The 11,788-nt window shown below is 44.3% G+C and overlaps 1 protein-coding gene across 1 annotated transcript in view; it reads left to right on the top strand.

Moving 5' to 3' along the window:
• The first annotated feature begins 1,200 nt into the window (after positions 1–1,200).
• Positions 1,201–11,788, top strand: part of TNFAIP8 (TNF alpha induced protein 8) — a 114,519-nt gene continuing 103,931 nt past the window's right edge. The window contains exons 1-2 of the mRNA XM_081053136.1: positions 1,201–1,281; positions 1,595–1,690. Of these exons, the coding sequence (XP_080909262.1) occupies position 1,690 (1 nt within the window). The 5' untranslated portion in view covers positions 1,201–1,281; positions 1,595–1,689. The remainder of the gene's footprint in view (positions 1,282–1,594; positions 1,691–11,788) is intronic.

Raw genomic sequence — 11,788 nt, 5'->3', positions numbered from 1 at the left:
TCTGATTAACCTTTTTAGAACATTTGAGGATGTCTCTCAGCCTTAAAATCCTTCTGACTTTCCACTTAGCCAGGGGTCAAATTCATGTTCTTTAGTTCCTCTAGAAAGAAAGCACTTGGATTTAGTCCTTTCCTATTGTTTTAGCTTCCTTCCAATCCCCATTCCACTGCTTCCCCAACCCCTTTAACGCTTGAAAAAACGTTTACTGTGCTGTTTTTCCACCTATAGCTCGTGAAGTTCTCATTCCTTCTTCCAAACTCACTTCAGACATCACCACCTTCAGGAAGATCTTCCTGATGCTCTCCTCCCCCTCCTTATAGCTACAACCACAGGATGATGTCCTCTTCTAAACACCTCTGAACCTTGTGTATATTCCTATTTGAGGCATTAAGCCCATATGTGTTGTAATTTTTGTCTATTTTACCCACCAAACGTTTACTTTCCTGTCTCCCAATCATGTTCTGCCACGTTGTAAATGTGTGATTTTGAGCAGGCTACTATTTTACTTCACTGTACCTCCCTACCCCTTTGTAAAATCAGGGTAGCGATAGGAACCGGCTATAGCAACCTATAATCTACATTATTGTTGTCAGTGACCTGCACATATTAAGTTTTGCTAGTTTTATTAATACCTAGCCCTCTGCCCAGAGCCACCATCTAGTAGGTGCTTAATGGATGTTTATGATATGGATGGATTCATCGTACTTCCAGGAACGTCCAGCACCCTAGCCTTTGAGAATGGTTACCCTGCATCAGGGCTTCTCAGAAGGAAGGCCCAGATTCTGCTCCATCCTGGTGGAGAACTTGTTTCTGCTCAGTGGCCAGGGGACGTCACGATGAAGTCCTGGGGTGTGTGGGGTGATGGCTGAGACTGGGTTGCTTCCCAGGAGCCAAAAAAATGAGCCTTTCACTCAGAGGGGAAGCCCTGCAACCTCTGCGAATGGAAACCAAGAATCACAAGCGTGTCAGACATCACTGGGTAAACTTGAGGCTAGTAGAGGCTGAAAAGCAAAAAAAAAAAATTAAGAGCAGGCGGGATTTCGGGGCTCATACGGACAATAATAATAATAATAATGGCAACTGACCCTAACATTCACGCGTACTTTTACATGACAGGCACACTGAGAGGCCAGAAAAGTAACACCTTCCCTGCGTATGTCCCTAGCCGATCCAGACCCCTCTCTCCCAGAAGTCGCGCCCTGCAGTCTGGGTCTCGCTCCCAAGGCTCTCCAGCCCTGCTCCGCTTTCTCCGGAGAACTCTCCACTCTCCTGGGGCTTTAGGTATGACCGCTCAGTCCCGGCTGCCAGGCTCCTCCTCCTCCCCGGTACGCCCCGCCCCCGGCCTCCCGGCCCCGCCTCCCGGCACGCCCCGCCCCCGGCACGCCCCGCCCCCGGCCTCCCTGCTCCTCCTCCCCGCCCCGCCCCCGGCCTCCCGGCCCCGCCTCCCTGCACGCCCCGCCCCCCGGCCTCCCGGCTCCTCCTCCCCGCCCCGCCCCCGGCCTCCCGGCTCCTCCTCCCCGGCCCGCTCCGCCTCTGGTCCCCGACTCTTTTTCTCCCGCCGGCTCTGGCCCGCGCTCCGCTGAGCGGTTCGCAGGAGTCCGCGAGCGTTCGAGCGACTGGGGAACTCCGCGCCGTCGGATCGCCCGGCTCACCACTCAGTGTCCCGGCGCCCCCGCGCCCCCTGTTGCGAGTAAGTGTCTCCCGGCGCGCCCGTCCCGCACGCACCCTCACGGGGCTTCCCCGGCCGCTGGGCTGCGGGCAGCTCCTGGGGACGCGCTTTCCTCCCATCGAGAGTTTCGGGAGTGAGTGTGAGCGGGTGTGAGCGGGTGCGTGTGGGCGAGTGTGTGTAGCTCTGTGTTTAGGCGCGCACGGCTCCGGAAACTCCCCGGAGTTTCACCCAGTTCGTGCATCGCAGCGACAATCTGAGACCTTAGGTTAGAAGCCCCTACCGACTCGCGCCGACCCCTTAGCTTCCACCGCCTGCCCTGAGCCCCACAGGCTACTCTTTCCTTCCTTCTGTAGACGCGGCCCCCGCTACGTGTCACGCCCGCCTGGTAACCCCTCATGCTGTCGAAAGGGACTGGGTTATCAGGGTGCCCCAGATTGCAGACCAAGATGCTGGCCTGAGATTGTAATCCAACCCTGCATTGTAAAACGGGCAGGGACTGAAGTGTTGCCTTGAGATCATACGGTGGAAACTAACTTTGAAGAAGAAAGGTGTGCGTACGCACACGTGTGATACTCCAGCCCTCAGCACCTGACGCGAGCCTCAGGGCAGCTGTTAGGTACGTTCAAGACCACGCTGACCAACCAGGCTTGGGCACCTAAAGGATGTTCCGCCACACCATGTCTTTAAAGCCAACTGATTTCGTAAAATGCAGTTCTGTATAGAAAGAGCATAGTGCCCTGTACGAATCATGGAAAGAAGGAGACCGTAACTGAGTGTCCAGTGTTGAAATAACAAAATCCTTGTGTTACTTAAGACTGATAATTCTATCTATCCCTCCATAAATTATGTTCATTGGGGGTCAAGTCAATACTATCTCAATGTAGGGCATATTTTTACATTAAAAAGTTAATTAATAGTACTGTACTTGAATCCATCTACAAAATGATTCCCTGGCTCCTGAGGTCCCATCCAATTCTAATAGTCTGAATCCTTCTAGCTCTCCGTTTGTTCTTGCTGTGATCTTCCTGTGAAAGTAGAGATAGCCAGAAAATCTCCCCACTTCCTTGATAAGAAAATAATTCATCTAAGAAGTGCTGGAAGGGGAATGACATGTTGAGTAGAAATTATTCATTGAGGTGTAAGGATAACACAACTCTGGCTGAAGGAAATAACCAGAACAGAGCAGCCTTTTAAGTTGCTTTTGTGCCCTGGCAAATGAAAGAGTTAAGTCCTTCGAAGTCTGCTTATCACAGCAGATATTTTTATCCTGCTTTGAATTCAGTGTTACACAAAAGTGTTTCCACAGTGTTTTAACTAAGGTAACATTATGCTTTGTAATGTAAACATATGACTCCATCTCTTTAAGGAAAGAAATAATTATCACACTTAATTAAACACCTGGAAACGTTTATTGCCACCTTCTAATTAGATCTGTCATGGGGAGTTAAGTCAGCAAGTTGTGAATACTGTATCTGGTAACACAGTTAGCTGTTTTGGTAGAATTTTTTTGCATGTCTGTTCCCCTCCATACACATTAATTGCCGCCCCAACCCCTTGCTCACCTTTTGAGATTTGCCTGTAATTTGAGTAAATAAAGTTTAGGGAAATGGACTACTACTTACCTCCCTGTAAAATATGAATATCTTAGATATTGAATGTTGTGTATTAAGCTTTTTTGCATTAACAGACATAGGCTTTACAAGCCATTATATTAACCTAGATTATCTGATAATTTAAGAATTGTTATCAATTCTTAATAACAATTAAGAAGATTCCCCCAAAAGTGTAGTGATACTGCACAAATGGTCCTTTAAAATTTTTTCTTTAAGGGAGACTTTTGACTTACTATTTCTTTGTTCTCGTGTTTTTAAATTTAATGAGGAGTGTGAGCTGGAAAATCTCACCTTCGTTGTCTCTTAATTTTCTGTTTCTGACTATATTTCTAGATACAGTTTTCATCTGCATTGTGAGGTGTTGTGAGGACAAGCTGTTTTGGGATCCCCACAGAATGTCAGAAACTGAAGGTGAACATGCACACAGCAAAGGCCAGGAACACCATGTTTTATGAGGCCTGTTCTCTGCAATTCTTTATTCTGTTGAAATTGGAGGAAAGGGTGTGTGGAGAGAAATGATTGCATCCAAACAGCACTCATTAGGAAATGCCATGTGGGAGGAGGAGCAGGCTTCTAGAAGGTTGGTGGCTTGGGGAAGTTCAAATAGGGGATCCTGGAAGTTGAATCTACCACAATGCCACACTCTACAGGTCTCATAGTTAAGTGATCCAATTAATCCTTTTCTGCTTAGGATAGCCCCGTGGAAGTAATACATTCCTTCTTGGAGATGTCGTTCAAACTCAGTCAAAATGGAGCTTTGTTTCCACACTAGGCAAAATAGGTCATTCCCCACCACTCCATTTGTATCTGGTACAAATCCAAGGGATTGAACACGGAGTAACCTTTAGGAGGCAGGGGAAGGTCAGTGATGACAATAAGGGCCACCTGTTTTCTCATCAAGGGGAAATGGAGCCCCGGTGTAGCCCCGGTACCAGGGGCATGGACTTGGGAAATGGGGACCTGCACAGGGGCCAACCTGCATAAAAAGTGGACAGTTTACCCCAATTTCGCATTCGCAGAAAGAATCGAGTCTGATACAGAAGTTAAGGGAAGACACTGTGGTTCCAGATTAACTTTTATCACCTCACCCCTACTCACACTGCTTGCATCTTGCATTTAATACTAAATGCACACAGTATGAACTCAACAAACACTGATAAGGAGCTTCTAACACCCCAACTGTTATGTTTTCCTGTGGGTAACAGTTTAATTCCAGCTTTTCTGTCTCTGGTTTTGATGGCTTTGACCCTGGAGTCTGAGCCGACTGCAGTTCTAGACTTTTGTCCACCAGTGCTGCTCTTCAGTAGCTGAAAATGGATGATTCATGGAGGGTGGAAAAACAAAATCAGTGAACCTTGTTGTAAAATGTAAATGTAGTCAAATACTATCTGGTGGATGTTAGTGTGTGGTCTACATTTTGGTGGTAAGAAGAGGAAATGAGCCACCGGTGGGTGGTAGATAATTCTAGAATGTGAGAGGCAAGAGGCATCTTAGTTACCACCTGGCTCATGAGTCTTAGACTATAACATTTGTCATTATACAAGTTGGGAGTCTTCTCCCCTCAGTCCAGCTTGCAGGAGGCAAGCACCATTCATTCACGCAACAGGCAGTTACTGAACTCCAGCGTTCGTGCTACTGCACAACCTTCACGTACAGGTGAGGCCTGGGATCCAAGAGGACTGATGACTGGCAGAAAAATGGTTGTTGGGAAAAATGGGTCCTTGAAGGTCAGCTAATAGTGGCAAAAATGGGTGCAGAACTCTGTTCCACAAAGGAAAATAAAGGCATTTCCGTAGGACAGCAAAAGAACCATTTTCTTTTTATTTCTCAATAATAAGACTGAATAAACATATTTCTTCTGATGTTTCAGTAACCAGTGTTATAACTGCAAATAACCAGCGTTATAGCTGCAATAAACCTGATTCCAACAGGATTTTGTTTTCTTGGCCTTTTTTGACAAGCATAGAAGTTACTGAGAAACTTGTTTTAAAATGTCACGGGTGCAGCAATATGCAGGTAATATCCACCCATCTTTTCCGTGAGCAGTTGCTTTTTCTCTAATGGCAAGTATTTAGGGTTTAGAACCAAGGCAGCAGAGGTTCACAACCAGCTGGAAAGCTGGATGGGCATTAACAAGTTTGTTTTTCTAGGGTTGTGCTTTTTCCTATAGACACGAGGGGTCATAGACCGCACGGCTATATTGTCCTCAAGGTGACAGAGGGCTAGGCATACAGCAATCTTCCCCACCAAAAAGAAACAAAAAAACGGTGAGAATCCACAGGAATGGGCCTCTACTGGACTTATAAACACACCAGAGTTTCTTTCTTCACTAACCAAATGGAATTAAGTCCCAAATTCCACTTGTCATTTCCTTAAACATTGGGAATAACGATGACTTTTAGTTTAGTCAAAAAGTGGCTGGTTCACATGACTGCTATTAGGTTGGTGCAAAAGTAATTGCGGTTTGGGCAATTAATTTTAACCTTTTAAACCGCAATTATTTTTGCACCAATCTAATAGAATCAGCTGTTCATGGCTCAGCCACCAGTGGCTGTGTGACGTTGGACAGTCTACTTAAGCTCTCTGAGCCTGTTTCTTCACCTTAAGACAGGGGATAGTATTGACATCATTGGATTGTTGTGTGGATTAAATACCAGAGTATTCCTTCCTCTCCAGTTGTCCAGTGTGCAGAAGTCACCCAGCAAGGGGTGGGCTGTTGGATTGACCAAATTGGTCTAATTTAAAGAGGTTGGTGTTTGTACTGGGTCACAGTGGAGTAGAGAGGGAGAGTCATAACTTGTACCTCATGTGCTTTTAGCATAAATCTTCTTTTTTCCCCTCAAAACAATGCCAGAGGAGCCCAGAGAATGGAGTGAATGTAGCACAATATGGTGATTCTCAGCTGAAGGGTCATATGATTATATGGGCAAATCTTGATACTGCTGCTAAAGAGAAATGGGCCAGGGCAGGGTGTCTGGATTTTAGGTGTCTGAGCTTCATAGAAGAACATGGCATCTATAAGCCACCCTGTGCATGAACAGAGCTTTTCTAAGACCCATTACAGTTAAGTTGTGAGCATTGGGTTGGCCTTTTATCTCGGGAGGCAGAGAGCAGGGATGAATCTGCAGGCTTGTCCACTGGGGCAAGCTCTTCTGGGAGCTCAAGGCACACAGTACACTCAGGAATATTTAAAAGGAGCCAAAAAGTAAGAAACAGCCCACACGGCCAATACCTTCTCTAAGCCTGGCTCTTAGTCCTTCAAACCAAATTCATTTAGTTTAAGTCTCCTCCACTCCCAGCTATCTTATTTATTTAAAAAAAAAAAGAGTTTCTTATAATATGACTGTGAACCCAAGTAAGGGAGACAGGTTGTGGTGTGTGCTTTGGAGACCTAACTATCCTCACCCTTTCCTATCTCTGGCTCTTGAGCTGACTGGATTCTGGCTCTCATACCCTTGCAGATGCCAGAAGAGAAGTCTGCACAAATGCCTCGGGCTTCTGAGAAAGACCGCAGGCATAATGTCGGCGACCGTTTGCAAAGTTCAAAATTTTGATGTCTCAGGCCTTTAAGAAATAAGTCCAGTACCTAATTCCACCACTCTGAGATCAGGAAAAAACTCTTTTATTTTTCCTTCTTCTCTATTTAAAAACATGAGGTCGTTTTCTGGGAAATAGCTGGTGTTTACTTAAATACTATCACCGCCCTAAAAGGGCAGAGCAGTGTTCACTTAGCGATGGACCTTCTTCTGCCCTGGTTCAGAGCGAGGTTCCCAGTGACTCATGGAGTATACCTGCAGGAGGTGAAGGAGCTCAGACCGCCCCAAGCGTCTGGCGATGCCTTTCTGTTGCACACGCTTAGCCATTTTTTTCCTTTGCTTTTATTGCCTGGAATGACTAATCGTGCCTGAAAGAACGACCACTATTACTTGTCACAGGGAAAGACCATGTATCAACAGGGAGCCCCCCAAGGAAGCAAACAGCCCCCTACCCTGGGTGGGGTGGTTTGAGACTGCTTATCTGGACAGTCACAAAGGTGATACACCAAATGAAACTGCACTTTTCTAATGTCTTACTGTATTTGTTTGTAACAAGGTCCTCAGGTGCATAGCCAATTGAAAATCCCTAATGTCTTATCTGTAAAGATTATTCAGGCAGCAGCTATCTGTAGGGTTTTGTTTGTTTGTTTGTTTTGGCAGTGGAAAGAGCAACTCTCTTGAAAGTGCAGAGTGCTTTAAAATTTAAAGAAGATTGAAATGTACACACACAAAATGAACACCTCTGTACCCATCCTAAGAAATAACAAAGTAGTTTTTCAAGTATGTCCTCAACTGGACTGAAAAATGTGGACCAACAACCAGGTCAAGAACAGAAAATAACAATCCAAACCACTAGTGGTGTCCCACAAATAGATCCAGGAATTCAAAACCATGAAGCAGAGACACTGAGGAAACTGCTCAGTGTTCATTAGTTGAAAATCTAGATTTCGAATCACTGGCAATGCTGACACCATCATCGAAGTGTCGGCTGACTTGAGGACATCTCACGTTGCTTTGTAGATCACTGACATGGGAAGAGCATACTTTTTTCAGGAGTGGCTCATATTGGGAGGAGCCCCCGGCCCAAGACTCTGAGTTGCCAAATGGCCTGTTTTCCCTACCCTAGGTCTACCTCCCCGTCCAGAGGTCCTGGCACCTACAGCAATCAGCCCTGTTCTCAGAGTTCCTCTCTCATTTCATGATGGTGGGCAATTGGAATATGGAGAACAGACTTTTTTCTTTGAAGCCATCTTTTTGTAACTTTCTCCTCTTCCTCCATTTTTATTTTAACATTTTGAGTTGTGCTAGTACATGAAATTTTTCTTCCTTATTTCTGAATTCTAATCAATTTTTGATTTATCATTTTAATAGGGGCCATAGGAATTAGGAATAATAAAGGCTATGGATGATACATACTACTAATTCTAGTAGAAACACTATTTTTCCCCTCTAGGTTTAAATACTTGACTAGGGACCAACAAGTATGAAAATGGACTAATTTGAGTCTTGCCTCAGTCTTCTTCTCTATCCAGCCCTCCTCCAGGTTATCTGCCCCAGAGTCCAGTACATTACGGGCCTCCCAGCTTCACAATCTTGAAGGGGTAAAATTAGGGGTGGGTGTGCTTGGAGGAGGTTGGGCAGTAACTTGTGGAGATAAGAGAACTGAGTTATCACTGCCCTTTCTGTGTCCCACCCCTCCCCCATGTCCGCACACACTTGCTGCCTTTGAATGAAGTTGGGGGGGGGGGAGCATAAGGTGACCATTGCTGAGGAAACCATTTTCTGCTCTTGTAGTGTCTGTTTTCATCAGAGGTAAAATCTTTCCTGAAGTTTCTTCAGGCCTCCTTGGCCAGAACTTACTCATAGCTGCAAGGGAAGCTGTGAAAGTGAGTAGTGGGTGTGGGAACCTCCACAGTGGGAAGTGGCTGTGCCAATAGGAAAAAGAGAGAGGGGTATGATTATGGGGCAGGCAAAGAACATCTGCTCTAGACTCAGCTCCCATGCCCTAGAAGATGTCTAGCTAATGCCATCACTATTACAAATAATAATCCCAAATGATAATAATAATAGAAAACTAGCTACCTATGATGAGTAAGTAATTGGGAGAAAAAAAAGACGTGGAAGGTGATGAAAATCACATATACTTAATTACTACAGGCAGTGACTCTTCCATGTTAAGGATTGTAGGTTTATAAAAATTGCACTGAAAAAAAAAAGGAAAAGAATGCACTAGTTACTTTTGAAACAGCATCCTGCATTCAAACCTGGAAGATGCCCATCAGAGAAAGTTCTTTTTGTTTCTGGACATGTTCACAACCCCAGGAACAGTAATCATGACAAACATTTGTTGAGTTCTTATAGTGGGCCAGGTACTGTGTTAAGTGCTTATATACATTTTTTTCATTTCATCTTCATAACGCATCTATGAGAAAGGTGTTACTGTTAATCCATGTTTACAGATGAGGAATTGAGGTTTGGGGAGATTAAATAACGTGCCGCAAATGCCTGGCCAAGTTGAGATTCACGCCGGTGCAGTTCTGCCACCACCCACACTTGTGCTGTGAATAAAACTATGAACTCCCTCATTTTCTGTGAACTCTCAAAGGCTGCTACCTCTCCAACCATTAGGATCTGCTTCATAACTTGTGTCCCAATTTTATTTTTCACATTTTGTTATTTTCAGTAGTAGAAAGGTGAACCGTGGGAGTCTGCCCAGCTGGCACTCACTCACCTGGTGACCTCAACAAGCCACTAGTTGCCTCTGCCAGACTCAGAGTGAGACAGAGTGTTCAGGGCCATGTCCCAACACTCAAGGTCTGTCATTTGTGGACCTGTTTCCATCTGCAGATTTACCAAAAACCCTGTGTTTATCTCAAATGTAATTCAGAGTAGGGGGTGTGGAAGTTCAAAATCAATGGAGCTGCACTTCCCAAACGGACCTCTTCGTTTTCCTAGGAAGAAGTTGGATTATTTTAGTAATAATCCAGAGAAATGTGTCTTTTCATTATTGGCTCATGTTGCAGAGTGCCAATCTGGGTGATGGCAAATTTGTCCTCTGGTTATAGAGTCTTGGTGTGAGGCAAATTTCATAAAAGCTGGGACAACTTCTTGATGGTCATTGTGCTGAAGTTTCACCTGCAGAATGCTTGGGCAGCAGGGGAGGTGACCTGTATACATGCCAGACTGTGTGTGCTTCTCGACTGTGGCTGTAATGCCAGGAGTGCAATGGAGCCATTGCTCCTAGGTCCCAGCCCCACAATTCAGAACCCGTGTAGACCTTGGGAGAGCCGGTGTTTCTTCACCTAGTTTCTGAACTCATGTGGCTAACGCTGTAACAGCACATGGGATGTGGCAATTTACTTAGACTTTAGGATGCTTCAAGTTTGGGGGAAATTGTTTTGTTCAGTTTTTTTATTTTTTAATCTGTTGCTAATAGTTTGCATGGGGAGCTAAGTAGGGGAATAACGGGTAAGTTCCATGTCTAATTCTAGAGACTTGAAGCTACCCTAGGTTGGTATGTTGAATGTATGTTGAATGGTATGTTGAATGTATGTTGGAGTCAAGTGATTAATGTTATCCTTTTGAGACCCAACAAACAGCTTTTTGCAATTCCAGTAGGCATTCAAGAGCTCATTTTAAATTGAGATTGCCTTGGAGTTATTTTGGAGCACATCATTTGCTATAAGCTTTAAGAAATAATTTAAGGTGTTATAAGGCAAATTTAATTAAAATAATATAGATGGAATCGTTTACCTTAAACATGGAAAGTTCATTGAAACTCAAGTCATTCATAAGACAGTGGCTCCCAGCTGACTTGCTGCCGGGCCTTTCCCTCCTCTGCACCTTACAGTCTTTTCCATCAGTTGGCTTTTACTGTGCTGACACACCTAGATCTTCTAAACAATTTTTTTTAAAAACACTTTTATTGCCAAGTACAACACAAATACCGAAAAACCCCACACGAAACAAATGCACACTTTAGTGAATTACTATAAGGCAAGCACTCATTTAACCATCACTCAGGTCAATAAATACAACTTTGCCAGCCACCCCAAAAGTGCCTTCACATACCCTGTTCCGGTTACCTTCCCCTCTGTCCCTCCAAAAGTGAATGCTACCCCAACTTTTATAGTAATCACTTCCTCGCACTCTGCTGTTTTCTCACCCAAGTGGCAGCCTGACCCACTGTAGTCTAGTCTTGCCCATTTCTTAAAAGCTTGATGTGTCTTAAGTCTCTTTGAAGCTACAGATTCCCTTATCATCTTCACCCATTTAAAAAATATAATTTTGTTGTTATTGTTGATAGACCTGGGCTGTTGGATTGGTAGAGTTTCCTACAGTTTTGATATCAAGGAAGATGCATATTCATGGTGTACTTCAACTTGTTCCTTTGCCTGTATCTGGGTCCAGAGGCTTAATCAGACTCAGCTTTGATTATTTGGCAAGATTACAGGTGCTCCTGTATCCTTTCACTGGGAGGCATGTGATGTCTGGTTTTTCCTTTTTTGACATTAGCAGTTGTTGATTCTTACTGTCTAGGCCTATTAATTCATTGGGGATTGCAGAATGGTGATATTCTAATTCTACCATTTTGATTTATTAGCTGGAATAATTTATAAGGATAGGCTTCCCTTCAATCTATTATTTGATTACCCAGTGGTACAGTTCACATAGAAATATAGGGATAAATGCTTGATTCTGTCCAGTTTTCAAGAATTGGTTTCCTGTTATTCTCTGAAGGTGAATCTTGGGTTATTATAAATTGTTATGATTGAGGAATTAAATATATTTGATGGGTTTCAATCCATTGAAATTTTAATTTTTACTAAGACTCCAATAGTCCCATCTTTGACAAGTTGGCTACTCAGTTCTTCAGACATGTCCTTAGTAATCTTCGGTAGCTTCTGTGCTACCTGGTATGTTAAGGGGACCTAGGCTTGTCTTGTACATTCTTGCCTTGACCTGGAATT

Source organism: Rhinolophus hipposideros (genome assembly GCF_964194185.1).
Source record: "Rhinolophus hipposideros genome assembly, chromosome: 7".
NCBI classification, from domain to species: domain Eukaryota; kingdom Metazoa; phylum Chordata; class Mammalia; order Chiroptera; family Rhinolophidae; genus Rhinolophus; species Rhinolophus hipposideros.
The sequence above is the reverse complement of the archived record's forward strand: the minus strand, read 5'-3'. Positions and strand labels throughout refer to the sequence as shown.